This window comes from Macrosteles quadrilineatus, unplaced genomic scaffold, assembly GCF_028750875.1.
Source record: "Macrosteles quadrilineatus isolate MER2022 unplaced genomic scaffold, UCM_ALF_1.0 Scaffold_9__3_contigs__length_116548681, whole genome shotgun sequence".
Classification (NCBI taxonomy): Eukaryota; Metazoa; Arthropoda; class Insecta; order Hemiptera; family Cicadellidae; genus Macrosteles; species Macrosteles quadrilineatus.
The window spans coordinates 18,990,193-19,017,876 of NW_026542602.1; the positions used below are offsets into that span (position 1 = coordinate 18,990,193).

The 27,684-nt window shown below is 32.5% G+C and overlaps 1 protein-coding gene across 1 annotated transcript; it reads right to left on the reverse strand.

Moving 5' to 3' along the window:
- Window positions 1-4,403: 4,403 nt before the first annotated feature.
- Window positions 4,404-22,182, reverse strand: LOC129003272 (QRFP-like peptide receptor). Its single transcript, XM_054431563.1, has 11 exons — window positions 22,168-22,182; window positions 22,016-22,129; window positions 21,852-21,965; window positions 21,550-21,801; window positions 21,065-21,186; window positions 12,569-12,692; window positions 10,015-10,220; window positions 9,362-9,461; window positions 8,464-8,627; window positions 5,748-5,919; window positions 4,404-4,973 (listed from the first exon to the last, which is right to left on the reverse strand). Exons 1-10 carry the CDS (start codon window positions 22,180-22,182, stop codon window positions 5,754-5,756), a joined length of 1,377 nt encoding a protein of 458 aa, XP_054287538.1. The 3' UTR covers window positions 4,404-4,973; window positions 5,748-5,753.
- Window positions 22,183-27,684: the final 5,502 nt, after the last annotated feature.

Genomic DNA, 27,684 nt, shown 5'->3' on the forward strand with positions numbered 1-27,684 from the left:
ACTGACTAAAGAGACATCATGTGACACAACTTACAGGGAATAGTTACTCTGTGATAGGCTGGAGTGACCCTCTGATTGGCTAAAGAGTCATCACGTGGCATCACCATCTTAAAAGAGGTGTGGCTTTTTGATAATAGTAACCCCTTATTAGCCAAAGAGTCATCACGTGACCATCTATAGCTTAGAGGAAATAGGCACCCTCTGATTGGCTAAAGAGACATCACGTGACACCACCATCTTGAAAGGGGCTGGGCTTTTGGGTAATAGTCACCCCTTTTGGCTAAAGAGCCATCACGTGACCATCTTTAGCTTAGAGGGAATAGGTACTCTCTGATTGGCTAAAGAGACATCACGTGACACCACCATCTTGAAAGGGGCATGGCTTTTAGGTAATAGTCACCCCTTATTGGCTAAAGAGCCATCACGTGACCATCTTTAGCTTAGAGGGAATAGTCAACCTCTGATTAGCTAAAGAGTCATCACGTGACATCACCATCTTGAAAGAGGCGTGGCTTTTAGGTAATAGCCACCTCTTATTGGCTAAAGAGCCATCACGTGACCATCTTTAGCTTAGAGGGAATAGGCACTCTCTGATTGACTAAAGAGACATCACGTGACACCACCATCTTGAAAGGGGCTGGGCTTTTAGGTAATAGTCACCCCTTATTGGCTACAGAGTCATCACGTGACACAACCATCTATGGCTTAGAGAGAATAGTTACCCTCTGATTGGCTAAAGAGACATCACGTGATACTATAATGGTGCACCTCTATACACTAGCTGCAAAATGCATAAAGCACTAACTCATCGCAACACTGCACTCTGGTGGACATAATTGTACCTACAGTGCTGCAATCTGGTGACAAAAAATCCAACGACTATTCTATTATACCACCTCAGACTCTTGCTCTACAAACTGACGTCATAGCTCAATGGCTAACACTCCCGCCTCACATACTGGAGACCCTGGTTCGATTCCCGACTACTCCTAAAAACTTTTTATCACACTCTTAACCTCCAAGGACAAACCTAATTAGTCAACAAGCTTATCTTGACCCCAAGGTCATGATAACAAGCGTATCTTGACCCCAGGGTCACGATAACAAGTCTATCTTCAATCCCAAGGTCAATGACCCAGTTCAAGGTCATTTTGTTCTATCCTCTCATGGGGTCTACTTCGGTAGTTAAAACGATGAGCAGATTAGATTTAACTTCAAACATAACGACCAATTTCCAAACGCGATTCCGCTGTATTGAAGCAATTAACAAACTGATACGAACACGATAAACCAGATAAACAAAGATTAAACGTTTCCCTATGTAATCCGTTTTGGACGATATATCCTCCAAAACACCCTGTCTAACGGCCAATTTATATTAACAAGGTGCTTGTTTGTGGTTTTTGTTTGCTTTGGACTTAGCTTGTAATTATACGAGCATAAGGGAGAGGAGGTAAAAATGCTATAAATAATAAAAAAATATGTATATCCATTGTATTACTGATTTTTACTTTCTCCCCCTATACCATAGTATATGGAGAAAGTATTGTTTTCGTCAAAATTTTCGAGTTTGAGTTTTGAGTGGATATATTCGTTTTGGGTCCTCCTGGACCCAAAAAAGTGGTTTTCGAAGTGATGTCTGTGTGTGTGTGTGTGTGTGTGTGTGTGTGTGTGTGTGTGTGTGTGTGTGTGTGTCTGTGTGTCTGGATGTGTACAGAGCTAGGGACTACACCTGTGGTCCGATTTCAATGAAATTTGGTATGTAGGTTCTAATCCGTGGTATCTCCAGGCGTTTTTTTCATTTTTTTGAAATTTTGATTTTTAATGGGGATTTTCCCATAAAAACCCATAAAAAACTGGAAAAGTCGGATTTTCTCAAAAATGGCCCGAACGATTTTGATAAAAATTTAGTATGTTGTAGCCCTTTAAATTCTGAACAAAATGGTACAAATCCCATTTCTGTAAAAATTACGGTTCAAAAGTTATGGTAAATTATGTTATTTTCCCATAAAGCCCCATAAAATAAAAAAAAATAGTATTTTAGACAAAAATCCGGTTTTGATTTAACAGAGTATGTTATGATCCTTACAATTTTGATAGTTTTTGTCATTTTTTAGAAAATTACTTTTTTTAATGGGGATTTTCCCATAAAACCCCATAAAAAACTGGAAAAATAGGATTTTCTCAAAAATGGCCCGAACGATTTTGATAAAAATTTAGTATGTTATAGTCCTTAATATTCTAAACAAAATGGTACAAATCCCATTTCTGTAAAAATTACGGTTCAAAAGTTATAGTAAATTATGTTATTTTCCCATAAAAATCCCCATAAAAAAACAAAAAATCAGATTTTCCTAAAATTGGCTAGAACGATTTTGATAAAAATTTAGTATGTTATAGTCCTTTAAATTCTGAAGAAAATTGTACAAATCCGATTTCCGTATATTTACTCTCACCGCTTGCTCATGAGAAAGGTTGTTGACAATCTTATGGGAGAAAGTATGTGTCAGAATGCTGATACCGTTTATTTTAAATTTTCTTTAAAACAGATTTTTAGATTTCTAGGGTTTTTAAATTTGTATATTACTTCGTCTCGTAAGACGTTTGACAGCTTTTGAGTTATGTTAAAAAGCTAACGTGTTTTATTGAAGATTGTGATACCTGTTATGCTGTCTATGCTATATATTTTAGCAAATAAAGACAAAAATTTATATTGTGTATATATTTTTCTTTATTCCTGACAAATCCTATTAATCACTGATCTTCTTAACATGTAACATATCTTTACCACAAAACACCTATAAACTCCAATACATGCAACATCCATTGCCAACTTTCGTGACAATGTCTTTGAGCATATTTTTGGTGCACATTAACAATCAAACTTGTACTGAAACATGTTCCTGAGATCAGATGCAACACTTTAGGTCAGTAATATCTCTATTGCCATTATTTTATTTCCCATTTTGGATATTAACCTGACAAACAATAAGAAAGATGAAAAATAAATACAATTTTTTTAATGATACAAAAGTCATTTCACAAGATGAATTTGTAAAATTTAAAATATATGCACATCTAAAGGGGTGAGGTCATAAATAATGAAATCGGTTACAAAAATGTTTTTACTGTAGGATCTACATAACGATACAAAATTACAACATAGTGATTACAGACCAGTTTCAAAAGATTGGTTTGAAACTATAATAATTTACATTAGGAACAGTGCAAAGGGTCTGTTCATATTTATCACAGTCGGTAATAGACAGAGTTTGATTATTTTTACTTTTGATTGAGCTTCACAATTCTTTAAAGGATTACTGATCTTAATATCTAATGAAAAAATGTATTAAATTAATTTATTATCAGGTATCACATATTTGAGAAAATCATATAAGATTCTATCACCATAATTAAATATCATGTTAAAGTTGTATCTTGAAGCTTCTTGTTTCCTTTTCAAGATGTCTTATGAGCTATGCCATTTATGATAAAATAATATTTTTTGGAGTTAGATAATTGTAATAAATTAAAAAAAAACTCGACTAGTTAAACTTTTAGCGAATTTCCCTATAGGGAAGTAGCTATTACCGTAGGTCTCATGGTAAGACTTAGGCCCCGGAACGATTTACTTTTTCATTTTGATGTCCACTGAGGCCAAAAACACCACTCGTTCAAATTTTTATACATGTATATATATATATATATATATATATATATATATATGTGTGTGTGTGTGTGTGTGTGTGTGTGTGTGTGTCCGTGAACACGATAACTTGAGTAATTTTTATCCGATTTTGATGAAATTTGGTTTGAAGGTGTAAGGCGGGATAAACTTGAATGAGTTCGCGATCCAGCATGATCGGACCATGGGAACAGGGTTATATGGGGTAAAAATTGGTTTTTCTCACTTTTGACCCTCAAAACACAAAATTTCCCAATTTTTCTCTAAACCTTCTTAAAGAGCCTAAAAAAACAAACAATTCAGTATATCAAAGTGTTTTTGTACGGTTATTGGTTACGGAGAAAACTAAAAAATGGTAAATTTAAAATTCCCATGTTATTCTTATGGAGAATATTGTAAAATGTTGTAGTTTGCTTGTTTATGGATATCTTTTGATCAAACTTGGCAAATATATTCATTCTATACTAAGCAATAATTATTTTACTTAAAACACACTTTATTAGTTTCCTTGTAGCAGCAAACCTAGGTACTCGTTAAACCTAATGTTATTTAAATAGATCAATTGAAAATCAATTCAGCCAAATGGAAATTCACTTAGGCGTCAGGTTTGCGGCGGGGGTATTTTAAATAAGAAAATATAAAATCTAAAAAAAAAAATATAAGATGAACTTTATACACAACGAATGATATTGTACAAAAGACATACAAGAAGGTCATACTTTATACATACTTTTACCGGAGTATTTGAGAGCAACTAAACGATATAGAAAAAAAACTGTCTCTTAAACGTTATTTGACTATAGAAAATAAGTTGATGTTTTTTGAACAAAGTTAGATACCACATTGCATTTTAGCATAACGTCAACTTGATTTATAATTTTCAAAAACGTCAAATATTGTCTTTAGCCAGTTAAAAACCTCTATTATTCACAAGAACCGATTGACTATATGGATGTTTCTTACAAGAAACTGTTAAATTAAATACACACAACATGTTCACGAGGATTTTTACATGTTAACGAAGATATAATAAATTTTACTCTTCAAGATCTTGCTCCCTTAATTTGTATCCAGTCTAGATTCACGACGAACAACGCTAATCACGTACATGAGGGTTCAACACACAACAAAGTGAACATTCAACACAGGGTTTGTTGAGACATTCAATGTAAGTGTCCAGTTGTTTGGCTGTTTACAGTCCAACACAGAACACTGATGTGCCATCTGGGGCCGCAACGTGCTGTTGAGATCTTCAAAAACGTTCAGTGTTGTGAACACTGAGCGTTAGCTGAAAAAAAAACAGAATATCTGTTGTGAATTTGGCCAAGTAAGATTATAATTTTTGTAGTTTCTAAGAAAAATTGGTTCCTTATTCAACGGAAAATGTGTTATAACGTTTATAAAGTTTCTTTCGGCTATATATATATATATATATATATATATATATATATATATATATCAGTAGGATAACCAGAAAAGGAATACTTTTGTTATTAATAAAATGTTCTGTGTTCCACATCAAGGGAAGTTCTAAGCCCAACAATATAAAGTCCATAAAATACAAAGTGGTGAAACTTAACAATGTCTCAATATTACATAAATGGTATGCAAAGGGTGCGGAATACTACCACCCGAAAAACCACCCTCCCAGGTGAAATGTAACTCCCCCCCTTGGCAAAGTGTGATGCTAAGTTTCATACGTAATAGTTATGATTGTAATTTTAATCCGAGTAATTCCGTTTGATAACGGAAAGCAAGTGGGGATTATCAAACAGACAACAAGTTTGGTAGTTAGGTTAGGTTAGTTTAGAAGAGTTAAACAACGAAACTTGAGTGTCCGTGACTGGAAAATTGAATCCACGATCTCTGACATCAACACAACGTAGGAACCTGCTTGGAAGTGGGGAGTTGTCGAGTGGCAGTCTTCCGGCGATTCGAATGTACTAAAAGAGATTATAGATTTAAAGAAGCGTGAAGTTTCTTAACTATTTTCTAAATACTAAGTGCATCGTTCTCTAGCTATATGAGTTTTAGACCTCACAGAAGACAACTAGGTACAGACCTGATCTCAGGTAAGCACTGAGTTCCGATCGTTGTACCTCAGTGATGTTGTGCGGGTTTGAGACACGGACAATTGTCTTCTCGGTGATCTTCTCCAACATAGACAAAGTGCTTTTTGGAAACTCTCCCGGAAGTTCTTAGACATGAACCCGTACACAATAGGATTCACACAACTGAAACAAAACAGTTTATTAGACCAATTTATGATATATTTTTATGACTATTTAATACTTTCTCATGAGGTTGCCAAAAAGAGGTTAACTAAATTTGAGATCATTTACCTTACCAAATAGATCATCCCATAATACTTTAATTGTGGATTTTTTTTTATTACTCGATGTTGTATGTGTATATACCTAGGTTAAATGTAGACCATGGTAATTAATAAAATTGGTAACTGAAAAATTAGTTGTAGACTAGCCTGAACCATCATAAAATAGGGACATATGTCTACTGTAATTACAAGGACTTGTTCATTGAATTATGTTTAGGGTCCAGTAAGTTCCCGTAATTCGTAACAGACTTTGAAAAAAGATCTATTAATCTAACCGCAATTCAACAAAGGGAGATCGTTAAAACTCCAGTTTCAACAAAACTGCTGATGACGCGCCTATAATTTGAGTCTAGATTCTAAAATTAAAGGGAATGGGGTCGCTTATAATTTGTATATGGTTCATATTATGCTTAAAATTAAAAAAAATACATAGTGTAGGAAATGCACACATTTAAAAATTAATATGATTTCTTAAAGCGTTGAATTAATCTCATTAATTAAATATGTGATTGATTTATTAGTTTCAATAGTTTTGTTTATGTTGATTGAATATCGTCATTATAGAGTTTTATTGCCTTAAATTAATTTTTATTTTAATATAACTTCTATGAGTACAACAGACCTAATCCTGTGATAGCTAAAAGCCTTCCCGAGAGCTAGATATCAACCATCATAATGTGACAGTTAGTGTTTACACGAATACCATGTACGAAACACAATTTTTAACTTTAAATACCACCAACGTAATCGTGGATCATATAAAAGTGTGAAACTCTCTAATCGCTCCAAAGTACTTGGCAATTTGTTAAGCTAAATGGTTAAACAAACACTGAGTTTGCACCTGCGCTGGTCCTGGTTTAGATAACTGGGAAGTTAAATTCCCCAGAGCAAGTTGTAAAAGTAGATTGCAGAATACGAGTATCTAACAGATGTTTCAGAAAACGTAAGATAACAACCAAGCTGGCTTTTCTTATTGTTTTTAATAATTTAAACTAGTTATCTATTCCAATACGAACCATTTTTTTATGTTTTCAAATATGAGATATGATTTTAATTATAAAATATGCAAAAGTAGTTGGTATTTTTATATTATTATTGTATCAAATACATTTTTAAGAGCAACTTTGAGTAAAAATATGTAAGAATGTTTTACAGTTTTAATTTTGTCTTAAAAACCTTTTGCTTAATATGTTAGTAACCATAGTACATGGTAATACACGAGTAAAGCCTCATTTAATGACATTACTCAAAGTCCTATGTAATATTTTAGAGTGGAAAAGTATTCACAAGATGTCATTTAGATTCTCAACGGTCATAAATCTGTCAAGAAAGTTGTACAGTAAATAACAAACGTAATCTAACTTTCTCAATTATTACAACTAATTAAATGGGTAGAGAGGAAAGCTATGGTACAACCTTAACATTTCCAATGTATTTCAAAATTTTACAAAAGACATTTAAAAAAAATGCCGAACCTAACCTGTTTTCTACAAACAAATTACGGCCAATCCAAATTATTTCTCTAATTGTTCATACAATCCCCCAAATGTTTAACAATTCCCTTTTACAAACATTTCCTGTATCTCTTTTTATCTGTAGCTTTAATGAATTGCGTTGCATGAAATGATAATTTTGTATTGATGTTATTTGTCCCAGGATTACTTCTTGAATATTAAAATGGTATAAGATTACCTGTTTCCGTCTGTGAGCCTAAATTTGTTGTATAGAGCAACCGGTTTCAAGGTTATAACCTCATCATCAGGCTCTTGTTGTCACTCTTGCGAGATCGTCAAGTTTTAAAAACACACAAATACACTAACATGTAAATAAATAAAACACGAACATATTGACAGACGATTAACATAAATTCGGGAACTAGTTCCCCACACGACGCAGCATGGGCGGACAAAATGGCATTGCAAAACGACTGCCCGTGCTGCGTCGTTTTATTTTTTTTATGTATTGTCTTTGCACGTTTTTAAGTTCGACGATCTCGCAAGAGTGACAACAAGAGCCTGATGATAAGGTTTTAACCTTGAAACCGGTTGCTCAATACAACAAATTTAGGATTGCAGACGGAAATAGGTAATCGTATGCCATTTTGAAAATTTTGGAAAATGTATGACTGTTATAATGACAGACTCTATACGTTCAACAGACAAAAACTATGTTTAATGGAGTTAAATTAAGAGAACTAACGTAAGAACATACTTTTAGGGAATGCCGTGTACTTCTCGTAGAGCCTACATTTTTTATTTTTTATTTTTTTTTATCTTTGGGGGAGTAAACTTAATTTCATTACAATCCCTGTTCAAGAAATCCAAAACCATCCAAATTAATTGATAAACAAGTGAACGATTCATTTACAAAAGAGCATCAAATTACAGTATTTAAACTATAATTGCCCAAGTTTCAAATATTAAAAGAAGTGTTTACTCTTCACCTGTTAAAGTAAGCCATCAGCGTGAATATGGTGTACATATGCTTGAGTATGCTGCCAGGTCGCTCACTGGCCAGCACCTGCCATGCTGTGAGGCAGTTGTCTATAAGCATGGGAGCCCAGCATATCACGAATACTACCACTATCATCACCAACATCTTGATTACCTGTAGGCAAATCATATCTTTCACCAATACAATATACACTATCCCATGGTTGGTTATTGTGTTGCTTGGGTGCTGTTTTATCATTTATATCTTATTCAGAAAGCATAAATCATTTTGTCATAAATATATAGCAACAGGGTTGATATAACAAAAGAGAGTTTTCATGTAAAAAAAAGACAATGAAATGCGTTTAGCTTAATAATAGTGGAAACATAACATATTGTTTGATGTGGCTTGACATAGCGGCTGAAAGTGTTCAGATAAGATAATATTTTGTTTAAAATTGTTTTAAGATGCACAATTTGTTGGGTTATAGCTTTAGAACATAAAGACAGGTCAAATTTGGTTAACTAAGAACCGCATAGCATGCTAAAATAAAAGACATAAGAAAGAAGTTATTGCAAATTATTTAAGATAACCATTACGAATCAAAGCTAATTTAGTACTTTTTACTCATCGTAAATGGTATCAGAATATTAAAATCGTAAGAATTGCCTATTACATATTTGGTACTATGGTTTGGTTTTGGTTTAGTAGTAAGATACACACTCCATTGGTTAATCTATAAAAAACATCTGAATTTCCTGAAATCAGGAAAAATTTATATAGCCTAAGTGTAGTGATTAATGATATATCCCAGAGTAAATCTTTGTAATAGGTTTAATTTAATACTATTCTTTTGTTTGTTTGCCTCTGGATTCTTTCAGTTTTTTACGATACACTTTATTTCCTACCTGTTTTACAGTATTGTTCTCCTCTTGATTGGCCTTGAAGGACTGTTTGAAACTAGTTGTTCGTTTACAGCTGAGAGGGAAGTTTTCACACGTGAGAGTTCTGTAATTTAAATAAAAGCTTTCTATATAAATATGTATGTTAATGGTAAAAGATTAAACACTCCTTAATAAAAGGATCTTATACAAACGTAAGCAGAAATTAATTTAAAGAAACCGTCCGCCTTAGATATTTATTTTAGCAAGATATAAATCGGCCCACGAGAAAAAGTACTACCCTGGTTACAGAAATTAAACTTAGAGCAAAAGTTAGATTTAACAATTGTTTACAAAAACTAACTCAACACCATGTTGAGCTCACGACAATAGTTCAGCTAATCCTTTAATACGCTTTAATGTGTTTTCATTCCTTTACTTCATCCACAAAATTTAGGTGGTTTGAGGGAAAGCGATTCCATCCCCTCCACCTCACATCAACTTTGAAACAACGCCAAACAGCTAATATACACATCAAGCTAAAAAGGTGCTTGGGGATGCCAGGAATCCACCACCATAAACCACCTTAATTTTATGAACTTGCTTATAGCATAGTATAGATGTATAACTGCAAGATTAAATATGTGCCAGGCCATGAAGCGCAATACTAAAACACTTACGCTTTCCCGCTAGTCATGTCATATCTGGCCTGCATGACAGACCAAACCTCCCAGCATATGCATGTGTATGTGCACGCCATCACTGCAGTAGGTATCACCAGTATTAACATCAGCATGTACAACTCATGCAGACGCCAGAGTGCTACGTCATCACGGTTGCGTGTACACCAGTAGGCTGGATGCTTCTCCCCCACCACCTCCAGTATCTAGGGAAAAGATTTTATATATAACAAGCTAACAGTAATGTTTATATAGAAGCATACATGAAGCAATCAGCATTCGATGCATATACAGGGTGAGTTTTAATTGTCCCCCCCCCTACATTTTTCTACATTTTTTCAAATATGAATCCCAGACCACTTCCAAACATTGTTGGGTAGTAAGTACTTCATTTTGACAAGGTAGTCATTTCCGGCCGCCATCTTGGATCCACCATATTGGATGCAAAATTTTTTTTTAATGTAAAGGTGGGAATGTGACCCATCATTTCGAACTAAATTTTTACCCTAATTACAATGCCGCAAACCGTTTTTAAAAATCTTGACTCATTCTAAAGTTATGAGGGATTTTTAAAACTTTATTTTTAGCCCATTTTAACATTACGCATTTAAAAACTAAGACCATAATCTCAAAATAGTGCTAGATAAAGATAAGTATACACTACCAGTAATTGTCAACCTATTTTCACTTGGTTATGACTGATGTATTTTTTTCGGCCGCCATCTTGAATCCGCCATTTTGAAATGTGATAAATTATTTTAAATATGAAGGTGGTATTGTGACCCATTATTTCGAACTACTTTTTTAATCTGAACTTAATTCCGTGATCCGTTTTTTCATTTTAATTTTTTGATTTTGAAATACTGACATTTTTTACAAAAAAATTGCAATATTTCATAAATAAAACTTGATAACAAAGAATGGATTGCGGCATTGAGTTTAGCTTTAAAAATAGTTCAAAATGATGGGTCACAACACCCCCTTCATATTTAAAATAATTTATCACATTTCAAAATGGTGGATCCAAGATGGCGGCCGAAAAAAATACATCAGTCATAACCAAGTGAAAATAGGTCGACAATTACTGGTAGTGTATACTTATCTTTATCTAGCACTATTTTGAGATTATGGTCTTAGTTTGTAAATGCATAATGTTAAAAAGGGCTAAAAATAAAGTTCTAAAACGCCCTCATAACTTTAGAATGAATCAAGATTTTTTTAAACAGTTTGCGGCATTGTAATCAGGGTAAAAAGTTAGTTCTAAATAATGGGTCACAACCCCACCTTTTTATTTGAAAAAAAATTTTGCATCCAATATGGTGGATCCAAGATGGCGGCCGGAAATGACTACCTTGTCAAAATGAAGTACTTACTACCCAACAATGTTTGGAAGTGGTCTGGGATTGATATTTGAAAAAATGTAGAAAAAAGTTGGAGGGGGGGACAATTAAAACTCACCCTGTATATATATATATATAAATTTAATTTAAAATTTTAATAAAATTAAACTTAACTATATTAAACTTAATTGGTTGCATGTATTTAACACTTAAGCATGATTTAGCACACTAGGTCCTTAACATCGGTGCCTTTCTTTTTGGGGCACTGGAGACTTAAGCCCCTAATTTATTTGCTAAAAAAACTAATAATATAAAATCAACAGACCTTCTTTCAGTGCATGTAGTACGTATGCATGAAATAGCATTAGTGTGTGTTGCAATATCCTGTATATATGATTTTAACTACTTTTCACTTATTTTATATCTACTTACAGTTACTGGCTACATATTTTGCAGCTTATAATTAAATAACATAATATCATACCTATTTACTAAACAATTTATAAAACATGTGATTTCACCAAACAAAAAGAGATTGAGTTCATTCACTTATTGGTTTTGGCTTTCCTAGCTTACAGTAACAAAGGGCCTTCTACTGTCCCGCCTTTGACTGGAAATCTATAGATTCTCAATGGACTGTGCGTATTATTATCACCATCATTGTTTTGGCAACCCTGGAGTTCACCTTAAAATATTAAGTAGAAATAGGTGTAGGTTATTATAAATGTATTTGAATAAAGGTTATGAAAACCAGGGGAAATAGAAAAACGTACAGTACTGTTAATGTTAGTTAATACCTTTAAAATAAAATTTAACTGAGAATATTATTGTTAAAATTGTCAAATAGCTGCCACAGGTTAGACAGTTAGTTAGCTATAATATAAAAATTTATTGTTTTTTGTCGTTCTTTAATTTGCGTATATTAAAGGTTTCAAGGAAATAATTTATATCCGTATTTGTTAGTTAGTAAAAATATACTTCATCTATATCAAAACAAAACTTGTATATTTAAATATTAATAAAGATAACAATAAAACACATAAAAAACATATGTAAAAATAAAACATATATATGTAAAAAATGTCAGGTGACATTTCAATGCAGCAAAATTATAAACAGTATAGGATACTTCATGTAAGAATTGGAGAATAATGATGTTTGGCATTTGTGGCTGTTTCTATTGGGATTATTGTTAATAGATGTATGTATTGTACCTGGACCACTAACATAGGTGTGGCCAGTAGGAAGGAAGCGAGCCAGATACAAAGGATAATCTTCTTGGCTTGACTGATCGTACATAGATACTTGGCCTTCATAGGGTGGACGATTGCGTAGTACCTGTGAACACGAGGAGTACAAGATTATTATACAAGGCTAAGGAAGTGGAAGTGTGTTCCTAAATAACCTTGCAAGAATCACCTACACCACGTATATCTAAACTCTAAACCATCATAGGTTATCTAGAATTACTTCGTGAATTGATGAATTTGATTTTACTATAATCAAATTTCTCAATTATCATGTCACCTTTTTTATGTTGTTTTGTATCCATAAGCATGTGCAGAAGAATTACCGTGCAAAAGTTTTATTGCAGCTTAATAAAACTTACATCACTTAGTTAAACTACTAATTGTACACATATCTTCCCTATAGCTCAATAACTCGTTTATTGGACCAATTATATACATATTTACACGTATTAGTTACGTCAAAATAGTATAATATACAAATTTATCTTACAATAATAAAATAGCTTAAAACTAAATCTTTAAATATCATTTTGTTTCCAAGGACAATTAAGAATCTAGCAGTCAGCCAGGAAGTCACGAACGCTGAAGTAGCATTTATTTAATAGAAATGATTTTAACTTTCTTTCGAATTTAAGATGGCCTGATTCTGCCTTTTGGTGCGTTGGAAGGTTGTTAAAGATATTTACTGCATTGTAAAGAGATTTTTTTAGGTTGTATATTGGATAGGGACTGGGAGATTATAAGAAGTTCTTGAATTGTAATCATGGTTGTGGGAAATGTTGAACTTGTCGATGTTTGGTTTTAGGAATGACAAGGTTTTGTAAATGTAAAGGGATGGTAACGTTAGGATGTTTGACGTTTGAAAAACCGGTTGGCAAGTTTGTCGTCTTTTTAAAGAAAATATAGCTCTAATTTCCCGCTTCTGCAAACGGAATAGAAATAAGGTCCACTTATTCTCATAGGTAAGATGTGGGAAAATATGACCATAATAAGCGGAAAGTAGGACATCAGATTTCGTAGAATTTGCAAGGGCATGTATTGCAAATGATGGCAAATATTCCTGAACTAACTTTTTTATTACGTGGTCAATATGATGGTAAAATGTTAACTTGTTGTCTGAAAACAATCCAAGAAATGTTGTGCAACTAATTGGGTGGACTTGTTACTCATCTAGATGAAACTAGTTGCCACTGGCCACCTTTTGAGGGCCAATTTAGTTTAATGTAGCATTAGTATATTTTCACTTGATAACGGGAAGAGTTTATCCACAAGCAGAAACGTTGTGTAGTTTAAAACACAATAAACGTTGGAAAAGTCCAATTAAATAATATAACAAGATGCAATATAATTAAAATGGAAAAGCGCAAAGCCGTTTTTACACAATTGATTCGTAGATCACACAAACTAGTCTTAATGTTAAAACAAATGAGTTCAACACATTTGTGTTGAAAACGTTGCTTTCTTCCTTTTCAGTATTTCATAAAAAAGACATATTATTGATATACTATAATTTAGTAGAACATCGATATTATATATAAATTGAAAAAAAAATAATTTGATCTCATGGACGAGGTTGGAAAACAAAACCTTTCGCAGAAAATGTTTTGCTATCATTAGTATTCCTCCTAGTATTTCAGATTTTTTTTGTGGACTGCAATAGAAAATAGTGATTCCTTTGTTACTCCCATTTCACCGTATGCAAACTACCTTCAATTCAGCTAAACAAGTGTCCAGCGTTAACGATGATGTTAGTAAAGAACAAAATTATATACTACAAAAGGCTGCACACTAGGCTATTATTTGAAACTAGATATTAGTTCCAGAATGGTTCAAGCGAAATAATATTTCCACATACCAACGGGAAGTTTTGACTTTATTTAATCCAAAATTCTATTTCCTATCAAGAGTATCAAGGTACAAGTTGAGTTATTTGTAATTCCTGACTTACTAGTTGAAAAGATCTGCAAGGATGGTCAAAAATTAGAATAGGTAACTGTGTAGAACAATCTCAGTGTTTTAGATTGATTTGTTACGAGCCAACAACGATTGATTTAGAAAAATGTCAATCTAAAATACAGACATTATGATCAAAAGGTGTTAAACGGTACTATGTTATTGCCCTAATATTTTATTATTACTGTATTATATTGACACTACTTTTAATTACCACTAGGTAGTTATTATATTATTTAAATTGAAGTATACGTTGTGACAGAGATAAATAAATTATGATCTAACCGTATAAAGGTATGAAACAACATGTTTGGACGTTTAGCCACAATAGGATTATGTGCTTAGGTAAATTGAAGGCATCATTGTCAGCACACTAATGGATTGGGTAATGGTAATATGTATATTTACCCTAAATATGTTTGAAAAAAAACTATAAAACTTAGTGGGCATAAAAACAGAAGCCAAACAGTAAAGGCCCGAAAATAAATACCAACATTTTGAGATAATTTTTAGATTAAACATTTACCTACATTTAGATGTGTTATTAACAGGAGCTTCGTTTATGAACCAACACAGCTTTAGTAAACATTTAACATGGTTAAATCAAAATCAAATAAAAATCAATTTTTATTGTAGAATAGACCTTTACATAACGAAACAAAGTAAGTTGATATTTTTCCACGATATTACGTGAGGCTATATTTAAAAACGCTTTAGGCACATTGAAACAACGCTTTTGCTCTTACAGATGTGGTTTTATATTTCGGAATATCACTTTCTCCTTTTACTTAACATTCGTAATAAAACAATTTTAACATATTTAGTTTCTTCAGAAACTAAAAATTACAATGTGAGTTGACAGCTATAATTTACTGTACAAATTTATAAAAATTTATATGAACAATATTATATCAGATATCACTAAGCTTTACTAAAGCGTACAAGGATTTTAAACAAATTTTATATAGAATTTATTTTTATGCTGTATCGAACGAAGGGGGTCATCTATTGCATAAATAAACAGCTACCACAAATGTTATTGAAACGCGAAGCAATATGAATGTCTGATGTGTCTCAAATGGGATATGATCATAAAACGTGGGGTTTCAAATACATCATTCAGTAGTTTCAGTTGTTTTGCATTTCAAAAGAAAAGACATTCTTTGTACAAACTAAGTTCTTTTATAGTATCGGATATATTTGATAAATTATTTAAAAACATATTAAGTTGAGTTTTAAGCTATGTTATTAAAGGGATATCCTATTGTATGTCTCACCAAACTATACCAAAGTCCATGTACACATACTTTTGTTTTCGTAATGTATCTTTAAGTTTAGTGAATTTCCTCCTTATTCCAATTTCATTCCTATTGTGATTACTCAAATGGACGTGTAGACAATTTAAGTAACAACTGGTTGTTTTATTACACATTTGTAGGCACTTTATAGAAACCTAAAATGCAATGTAAATTACATTTCTGGTATTTATTTATCCGTCGTGAAGCTTGAGATGTAAAAATAACACATATGCAACTTCTAAGAGGAACCACATAGTAATGATAAAAAAATAAAGAATTCGTTTACGTAAAGCATTATATTTGGCAAGAATAAGTTTTAAATGAATAAGTGAATACTGAAGTTTAAATTTATGTATGAAATTAAATTCTACAAAAGTATGACTTTGTTTCAGATACAAATTTAAAAAATATTCTTTTACTTTCTCCCCCTATACCATAGCATATGGAGAAAGTATTGTTTTCGTCAAAATTTTCGAGTTTGAGTTTTGAGTAGATATATTCGTTTTGGGTCCCCCCGGACCCAAAAAAGTGGTTTTCGAAGTGATGTCTGCGTGTGTGTGTGCGTGTGTGTGTCTGTGTGTCTGGATGTGTACAGAGCTAGGGACTACACCTGTGGTCCGATTTCGATGAAATTTGGTATGTAGGTTCTAATCCATGGTATCTCCAGGCTTTTTTTCATTTTTTTGAAATTTTGATTTTTAATGGGGATTTTTCCATAAAAACCCATAAAAAACCGGAAAAATCAAATTTTCTCAAAAACGGCCCTAACGATTTTGATAAAAGTTTAGTATGTTGTAGCCCTTTAAATTCTGAACAAAATGGTACAAATCCCATTTCTGTAAAAATTACGGTTCAAAAGTTATGGGTAATTATGATATTATCCCTTTAAAAACCCCATAAAATAACGAAAAATAGGATTTTAGACAAAAATCCAGTTTTGATTTAACATAGTAGGTTCGTAAGTCCTTACAATTTTGATAGTTTTTTTTTTAAGAAATTTTGATTTTAGATGGGGATTTTCCCATAAAACCCCATAAAATAACGGAAAAATCGGATTTTCCGAAAAATGGCCCGAACGATTTTGAAAAAATTTTGGTATGTTATAGTCCTTTATATTCTGAACCAAATGGTACAAATCCCTTTTCCGTAAAAATTACGGTTCAAAAGTTATTGTAAATTATGTTATTTCTCCATAAAAACCCCATAAAATAACGGAAAATCGGATTTCCCTAAATTGGCTCGAACAATTTTGATAAAAATTTAGTATGTAAAGAAAAAAAATCATACAAATCCAATTTCCGTATATTTACTCTCACCACTTACACATGATAAAGGTTGTTGACAAACTTACGGGAGAAAGTATGTGTCAGAATGCTGATACCGTTTATTTTATTTTTGTAATACACTGCTACTATGTTAAAAGTTCAACTTAATCATCTTTATAATTTAAAAACCACTTTGATTAAGCTCCGATATTTATATATTTATGCTTGTATAGATTCGATATCATGAACAAGTATCACATATACTTTTGAAATCGAAATACTTCTGTGACTAATTTGACGATGAGTAATGGTATTGTTTTATCGCTCACTTCATCTTAACTATCACCCTTAAACAATGGAAGAGCTTCTAAGGATTAAATGGTTTTTTTTGTTACTAAACAAAGTTTTAATGTAAAATGAATGGTTTTTGTATTGTATTGCCTATACGTTCAATTTACAATGGTTTTAAACGTCCTAAGACATTTTTCAAATTATATTTAATACATATTCAGCGAAAGCCTAATGTAAATCATAAATTTCACCATTACTCATATTATTGAAGTTAGCATACCTGAATCATCCTATAGGCCTCAACAGTTAAAATTTTAAAGTAGTAGTCAGCAGTTATAAACATATTTTTTACGAAACAAAAACTCTCAGAAATATTTAAACTGCAAATATTTGTAATATTTGTAAAGGTTTGAAAAATATTTGTATTTTTTTAATGAAACATGTATTTTAACTGAAAAGTTTGAAATAGTCTGAAACATGCTCGCAGCATATCGATGGTTTGTCGGTAAGCCATACAGATGGCAGATATGTCAGGATTTCACGGGCTGTGGGCACATTACCTCTGCTACTCCAGGGTGTTGAATATAATATATCAGCAAGGCAGCCAACTGGCAGCTGATACTTCTAACTTAACACACGTTTGGAAATGTACCTTTCACTTCTCCTTGCCACTCAGCATTTACTTTTAGACATAATATATATATATATATATATATATATGTATATATATATATCACCTTTTAATATAATATTCGTTGGTCTATGACTCTTGTGATTTATATTTAAACTCCCTTTAGCGAAATAATCATCTTTTTAACCCTTTCTAAATTCACATTTTAATATTTTTTGTTTTGTTGGATTATTTGTCAAAAAAAAGTTAAAACCACATAAGCTTCCTTATCCCTATTTCATTCTAAGAGTTGTTTGGTTTATGAAAATAATCTTATGTTCAAAATACGATCTTTTGTTTATATTTTATCTGCAATACGCTTATTATTGAAAGTAATAAGTGTCCTAATTGAGATACTTTGTAAGATTTTTTACTTGTAGTTTAACTAATAGATATATAATCTGGTATCATCAATGGTTCACCGTATCAGTAATACGTGAGTGAGTTATAATTTTATAGTCCTAATGTTACTGGTAGTTATCTATTTTTGGAAAAACTGTTTACGAAAGTAGCTAAAATCTGAATTTCAAAAATATGATTCCAAAAATGTTACATGTTATTCACATAATTATATGTTATTATTATACAGGGGAAGTGTTATTTTTCTATTGAGGTGGACTTTTTTACTTATATACTTTTTATGCTACAAAATCGTAGGATTAGTTAGAACTGTGCGAAAGCTTGAGCTTATAATAATATCTTAGAAATAATAAAATTAATTAATACAAATAATACATTTTCAAGCCTTAAAATAGTTGAATGTACGACCTAAACACTTAAACATGTTGTGTGTTCAATCAAATATTAATCCTTATTGTCAAAAATTAACATAAAATAGCCTATACTGCTTTACTAAAAAAAAAAAAAACCTTGCTCTATGTAATGTTTCCAACGGAAGAATTTGGAATCTAACCTTAAGTGATTAAAGACAGCCTTCTACAAAATGACATGACAAAATAATTTGTTGTAATCATAGGGATAGTAGGCTAAGATAGTTACAAATAAAAATTAGTAAATATTAATATACTGTACAAGGATTTTTAAGTAACTCTATCACAAATTAACTCATCTACAAATTGAAACATGTTTATAGCAATTTCAGATTCATTGGAGTGATTTTAAAATCAAATCTTATGAAATAATGTTATGTACAGTATCACAATTGGAAAGAAATCTAAAAGGGAAAATATACTTTGTCTCTTGGGGACAGTAACGTATCATATTATTTGTTAACAAATACTCAAACAAACTTTTATGACCATAAAACAATTTTCCACAGTCCAAACAATATTAACTGAAAATAATGTGTCTCAGATGGAATGTAATCATAAAGTGTGGGAATTCAACTCCAGCGTGCTGTTATTCCAGCGGATGTTTTTCATTTCAAAACAAAGCGCACATATATTGAGGGAATTCAGTCAGATCTTACAGTAAATAATAGCTATTTAAAAACAGTTTCCAAAAGAAAATTTAGTATGGAAACGTAAATGTTTGATAAATCGTAGCTGAGAGATATATTTTAAAACAATCTTTTATCACGAAACGCATTTTAGTAGATGTGTTTGTGTGAGAATGTTAATATAGAACTTGAATATTGGTGAGACATTATATTAAAATTTTAATAGGTCCTATTGTAGGTATCGAGAGTATAATGTAGATTTTTTAAATGCTATATAAGCAGCTCTTACATAGGTATTCAAATAAAGATATATATTTAAAGATATTGACTTTTTAATGAATGGCAATTTAGGAGGGATGCCAAACCGATCCTTCTCCTGTGATTATTCATTTGAGCTCAATTGTCCTTCTAATAATTCCAATTCATTCGTCAATTTTCTGTCTATGGTGTATCGTGGTATCATCCATGATTAAGACTAAAAATGGGTGTGTATATAAAACCTTTATTAAATAATTGCTGAATACAGTTTTTAGTTATAAATGTATACGTTTAAAAATTATGTATTGAATTTCCTTATCCATATTATCCACACGCTTAAAAAACCGCTTTATAAATCCCACGCTTTACAACGATTTCGAATATTTATATCTTATGAAAATTCTGTAATACGAGATGACTATAATTACAGTTTTATTCAAGTAACGAAAATATATATGTAAAATGTAGCCCCTTATTTCGGCAGATTTTCTTGAGCAAAGCCTGAAATTATGTACAAGAGATATCGGTGTTTCAACGGTAAGCCATATAGACGACAAATATATCAGGATTTCGCACGTTGTCGGAATGTTAGAGCTCCTTAACAGACAAGTGGTGGAAAATAACTCTGACTAAAAAACAAGCGTAAAAAACTCCTCTCTCATTTGAGCTTCCCTGTTGCTTAAATCTCTTATTTTGAGATAAAAAAACGAAAAAGATGTTAATTTACAAAAGTGTATAAAGATTTTGTTATTTAATCATTGTTACTAGCATATAAGTAGTTGTAAAAAGATATATCAAAAATTGTATGACATTTCATTTCAATGGTAATGCGGATAGTAATAACTTACACTATTAAGAACAATTTCATTTTGCTGAATTACTAACTATATGTACGAAGTGGCATAATATATTTAAAATATTACATCGTAGTTTCGTATATCCGTAAATTCAAGTCTTACACAAGCGTATAAACTTTCATTTCCAATGTAGTTTAAATATGTATTGGATTTACATTACAAAATTGTTTTTATGCTAAGTTGGTTTGTGAAATATTGCAAGGATTCTTGATATGAGTCCATTATCCTTCCGCAATAAACGATTACAATGATATATACATCTAAAAGATTCAAAATTTAACTACTTCGGAATGCACAAATAATTTTGATGTCAATCGTGTCCTCCAGTAAAATTGATGAACTCTTACATTGGCTGCAAAATTCGATACCGCATATTGAACATCTTTACTTTATATGTTTATTTTACATAGATTATATGCATTAAACATTTACATGAATCACATATTAGGGCAGTAGCAGACGTACTGACCTCTCAACGCTCATCGCAGTGAGTGTTAGAACAGAACAGATGGCAGACACACTCTGCATGTAGTGGAGCAGCTTACACAGGAACAGTCCAAGGGTCCAGCCGTACGAGAACAGTTTGGCCAACTGTTACAAACAATATGATCACCAACTCACCTTATGTATGTATATGAAGACAATCTCATTATGCAAACACAATGTTTGATTGTGATTCAGATTGCAACAAGGCAATTTAATCATACTACAATAATTTTGTTCAGCTATTCGTTACAATCTTTTACTTGAAATTATTTACACTTTGTTACATCGTTAGGGGTAGTACCTGAAGCTATCATACTTCAATTTAAAATTCTAAAGGTCTCCTTTTAAAAACCTATTGGCATGAAAACGAGTTAGTTTAAGAAGGCTGAATAGTTCAGTTATTGATCAGTAAAAGCTATTTCAAATTATTGTACTTTATCGTCATTGTAAAAACCATAGGTTATTTACCTTTACTGGAATACATATAATGATAAGCAACAGATCAGCAGATGCAAGACTTGCGAGAAACACGTTAGTTGTACTCTTCATTCTTCGGTAACGGCAAATCGTAAAGATGATGAGCGAGTTCCCGATAATGCCAAGTACCATGGTAACACTGTAGACTACCAGAGGAGGTAATAGCTCCTCCCAGTAGTAGGTGTTGAGTGCCTCTAGGTAGTCATAGTCATCGTAGTCTGTCGTATTGTCCACCAGTGACACCTGTAACAGAGGTAAAATATGATGAGCGAGTAGCCAACGATGACCAATACCATGGTAACACTGTAGACTACCAGAGGAGGTAATAGCTCCTCCCAGTAGTAGGTGTTGAGTGCCTCTAGGTAGTCATAGTCATCGTAGTCTGTCGTATTGTCCACCAGTGACACCTGTAACAGAGGTACAAGATGATGAGAGAGTAGCCAATGATGACCAATACCATGGTAACACTGTAGACTACCAGAGGAGGCAATAGCTCCTCCCAGTAGTAGGTGTTGAGTGCCTCTAGGTAGTCATAGTCATCGTAGTCTGTCGTATTGTCCACCAGTGACACCTGTAACAGAGGTAAAATATGATGAGAGAGTAGCCAACGATGACCAGTACCATGGTAACACTGTAGACTACCAGAGGAGGCAATAGCTCCTCCCAGTAGTAGGTGTTGAGTGCCTCTAGGTAGTCATAGTCATCGTAGTCTGTCGTATTGTCCACCAGTGACACCTGTAACAGAGGTACAAGATGATGAGAGAGTAGCCAACGATGACCAGTACCAAGGAAATAACTTCGGTTTAATGTGCTACTGCTTTCCTCTGGAGACGGCATCATAAATTCTCCATTATTTGATAAAATATTATTCTCCGTCAGTGATCATTCTTGTCTTAATAAAATACAATACTTTTTTAACCCCAATCAAGACAAAAGTTGAATTGTTTGCTTCCGTACGTGAAATCCGTTCCCATGAAAAGTATGGGTAGGAAATGTGCTGGGAATCGGACCCATCTCTGTGGTACAGAAGTTGATACACTAACCACAAGACTAACAACACACCTCGTTGTCAAAAAGAAAATAATTGCCTCATGGCCTGCTTGTTTTTTGGTTTCATATCTAAATGGAATTCTAATAATTAATAAATTATATTTTGCAGTACATAAATGAGTTCAAATTCTACCTAATAGGGACAAGAGGAAGTGAAGAAAGCATTATCTATAAACTTGTTCTTTTTCAAAAATACAGTAACACACATAATATAAGTGGCAAACATAGTTCAAGAAGAAATAGTATTGAGAAGCTAGTTTAAACAATGTATAAATCCTTAACACTGTGTTTGACGTTGAGATAATTGGTAATCAAACAACACCTACAATTGAGCTGATGACCAAACAACCAACTCCTGCAATATTATTCAGTTAACTCGAGGTTCTATAACTTTGCTGATTTCAATGACTAATCATTCGAAAACTCACAAGATTTGTTATTCTTCTACTTCCATTCAAGTATGTTCTACAAACAGGTCGACGATAGTGAAAAGATTAGCGCTTAAATTACTACTATAAAACGTAATGTAAGTAGTATGTAGGTAATGTGATTGTTTAATTCACAGGTTTTATACTAGAATTAATATCAGAACAAGTTGTAACCTATACGATTCAGTAACAGATTGCCAAAAAATCGTTCACTAGAAATAAGTTAAATTTTTTTTACAAAAACTTATATTTAGAACTCAGACGTATTATATCTACCACAGAACTACATTGAACGAATATTAGTTATTGGGAAATAAGTTCAAAACTACACACTCCCTGAAAACGTAAATGCTTCACGGTAGGAAAAAAATTAAATTTAGTGTGAGCCTACTAATGATCACTGAGTTGTAAATTGTGATGTGACGGTACAGTGTTAATCAGTACCACAGCTCTTAGGAAAAGCATCGGTACCGAGAATGAGAATCGAGATGCCATTAAGGGCAATTTGGTACCGACACGGGTACTCTATTGCCTGCATGGTTCAACAATCACTGCACATTAAAGGTACGTTTTGCCTGGAGCGACAGGTGCGACGGTCGCGCAGCGACCGTCGCTGAGCGGCAGTCGCGGGACACTGATCAAAGGGGTTTTGCATAGTCCTGTTTTGCTTGGAGCTACTGTCGCTAGAGCCGCGAGCTGCAGTCGCTGGGTACTGCTCCAAGACCAGTCAGGAGCGACGGTCGCTTAGCGACAAGTTAAATTTTAGTGGTGAGGAAGACTACAGTTTATTAGAAGAAGTGGCAAAACACCCCGCGCTTTATATTATATCCTACAAAGACCAAGGAATAAAGGACAACGTCAGGTTAGTTTAATATTATGTTATTATATTATAAGTTATTTTAACATATTATTAGATTATTTAGATTGTCAACTTTAAATACTTCTAATTACATTTTCGTTTAGGTGATTTAATAAAATATTGTTCTGTATAAATGGTTGTTGATCAAATTGGCTTAAAAGTCAGGCGTGTCATATGTAAATATATACAATGCCAATTATTAAAGTAATGTGTTAAGAAGAGGCTATTCAAATATTAATGGAGTATATAATGTAATTGGTATTTTTTTCATTTACTATACAATCAACAAAATATAATTTTCACTCTGTGAGGAGGTTGTTTATAATACTGATTTCCAATTCAAGTTATGCTTGTGTACTACAGTACAATTGAGTAATTTTATTACATTTTGGATTGTGATATGGCAGTTTTGGAATGTTACTTATAACAAATAACTAGGCCTATAAAGAATACTTTATTGTTAAGTTTTGCCTGTTTTACTAAGTGAATTTATCGAATTTATTTAGTGACTTTATACTTAGTGCGCACTTTTGAGGTTAGGTGCACTGACGGTACCACGTCTCGTGACGCCAGGAAGAAGAAGTTGTCGCTCCAAGCAAAACAGTCTACCACCCCGCGACTGCCGCTCGGCGACGGTCGCTGCGCGACCGTCGCACCTGTCGCTTCAGGCAAAACGTACCTTAATAGTGAGTCCAAACCGAAGAATGAAAAATTGGGAGAGTGATTTTAGCCGCATCCGTAAACATATGTTGTGATTACGATGACATCGTAAATTCTCCCGCAATAACATTAAAATCCGTGATCACCTGTCGTAATCGCAATTTATACTTAACGCGATACCTTGAAATATGAGCTAATAAACATCGTAAATAATATACGCTTGATTGTCGGTCACTGGCGATAGTCATTGAAAAAATGTAAATTTCTATGTCCTATACTAAATTGACTTACAATGGACTTGTGGACGGTCATCAATACTCGAGCGATGCACTTTTGCCTGTCACTCGTTGCCTGCATCCTAATTAATGGCACCTGATAGTTTTAGACTGTCAAAAAAGCTTCCACGATGTGCTGCTAGAGCGTGCTCAGTGTTCGTCAATTCGCTGCCGTCGTCGACTCGCCATGTAGTGTGCTACCAGCAATACCACCCTTCCAACGAAATGCTACCAACGTAACAGACCCAATTTTTAATATGGGTTAAGTACAAAGTTATAAAATCCCGTAATTTTAACGGAAAGCCAATTTTTTCAAAAATCCCCGGATATTTAAAAACACTGAAATATACCGGAACTCCTGCGGAATTCTCCAGAAGTTGGCAACCCTGGCTCCAACTACCAACTTGTCATGGCAACGCTTGCTAGCGCTTGACGCTGCAGTGGTTTCCGAAACTATACAGCACTCCTAGTGGTGGACGCCAGAATATGCTTACCACAGCACTGCTGTGTATGGTTTTATTTAATTAACTGTTTTTTTTTCTTTCTTTGGCTATCAAGTATAAAATTAATCAAAACTTCGCGATTCTACGAAATGCACTGACACAACTGTAGCTAAACACATAGCTAACAAAGCATGGTTTGATTTTATTTTGATCCAATATCTTATGATGGTTTTATTTTTATTTTATTGAATTATGTATTGACATAGCCTATTATGTAATGTTTAATGGCCAAATAAACAATTTGAATTTGTAATATAGATTTTTTTAAATATATAGTATAATATTTGTAAAATCCAAAACAACGTTTCATATTGTCTCCTAAGATTAAATTATGTGAAATTAAGTGTAAGAAACCACTCCAAAAATAAAAAATAAATAAATAGGAAATTTTAAATTAAAAAGAAATAAATAGGAAGTATTTATGTAAATAATCTCAAAGGAATGTTTGTGGAAATTTTCTCTGAGTTTGGAATTCAATTAAATATTCACTGCTGGAATGCAATTACAATAGTAAAGTCACCTTCTCTGACCCTAATGTCAGTCACCTTTCCTGTTAAATTTAACCTATTCTAAAATACTAACTAACTATAACTAATAACTATTATATTATAAGCTCTAACTAAGAAACTTCTTATATTAATAACTCAGTCCAACCAATGTTATTTATTATTCTTCGATCAAAGATTTGTAGTCTTATCATTTTTCATCTAAAAAATTTCACTTTAAATCGATTCCTTGTTACTATAATAGCTATGTATAATAGTTTATTGATATGTACAATATTGTTTACAGCATAAGAGATCAATATATAGTTGATCTATAGTTCTATAAATTGAGTTATTATTGTTTTATTTATTACCCATAAAACATGTGATAGATCAAATCAAATTACATTGGATTAGAAGAAAAAACACTAATAATTTTCCTTTATAAGGCGTAGATTATGTTCCACTAGAAAAATCCCATACTTAATATTAAACTGGTTATTAAATAAGCTCAACTTCTGAAATTAAATATATGACTGACTCATTCTCTAATATTCTTGATTAAGGTTTACGTATAAAAATTAATAGGTTACTCTTAGAATATTGATAATACCATTTTTATATTCAGTGTACGCTTTCCTGTCACATACTACCGATTTGATAATTTCACTGTTGCATCGTAAACCTGATAACAATATGTAACTCATAAAATGTTATACTACTGAGGTTACTGACACTCTCTAACCTATTTATTTCTTACCTTTATAAAGTTTCAATTTGTATTAGAATTATTAATAAACGTTATTGTCTATCTGACACATACTTTCTCCCGTTAGCTTGTCAACAACCCTTATCATTGGTAAAGGGTGGGAGTAACCATAATATTTTATGGGGAAATCACACAAGCTGCATTAAACCTTTGAAGCTTAATGTTTAAAGCAATAGGGGTTGTACAGTTTTGTTTCAAGTTAAAAAGGATATACTCTATACTTTTGTCCAACCCTGTATTTGTTTTGCATACATATAACACGTTTAGATTTAGATTTGTTTTGCATGTTTCCTATGCAATAATTGGTGTACCAAGTTGACGAATTTAACTACTATTATTCAATTAACTCATACTTTTTTTTTCTTTTAGCAACTTATTACCAAAACATACTACCTCAAAACGTTTTGACGTGGTATTTGTATAGAGTTATGGGAAAATTAAACACTATAAAGACTGTTAAATATTGCTTGAAGAAACTGGGATAGCTAAGTTAGCGAAAGGCTTAGGCAAAGCACTGGCCATAAACATTGACAAACAGCCACTTTAAAAGAGCTCTTTAATATATTCTAAATTATCTCCAACGTCCTGGAAAACAATGGAGGCAGACAGTATCAACATTGTACTATTGTATTTCTAAAGACCTTACATTATCAAATCGCAAAGATCACACGTGCAAAAACCTTCTATCATCACCATCTAAGGTGATACATCATGTAACTAAATTAAATGTAAAAGCTTTCTTGTTACAGGGAGAAATGATAATTTCTTACGAAACTATGACAAAACACACGATGACGACGATTAGAAATATATATACCTTTACCTATTGTGTTTGGAAAGTAAATAATAAAAAAAAAGGTCTTATAACACTTAAAACATATATTTACGCTTATACTGTTACTCACAAGAAGGTAAATATACATAAAAGATGGGTTTTACCGTATTTACCGTCTTGTGAGTAATAGTATAAGCGTAAATATATGTTTTAAGTGTTATAAGACGTTTCTTTGATTTACTTTCCGTAAATTTAATAACACGTACAATGCTGATCAAGAAGTTATCTATTGTGCATAACAATTTGTTGTTAACTTATTAAA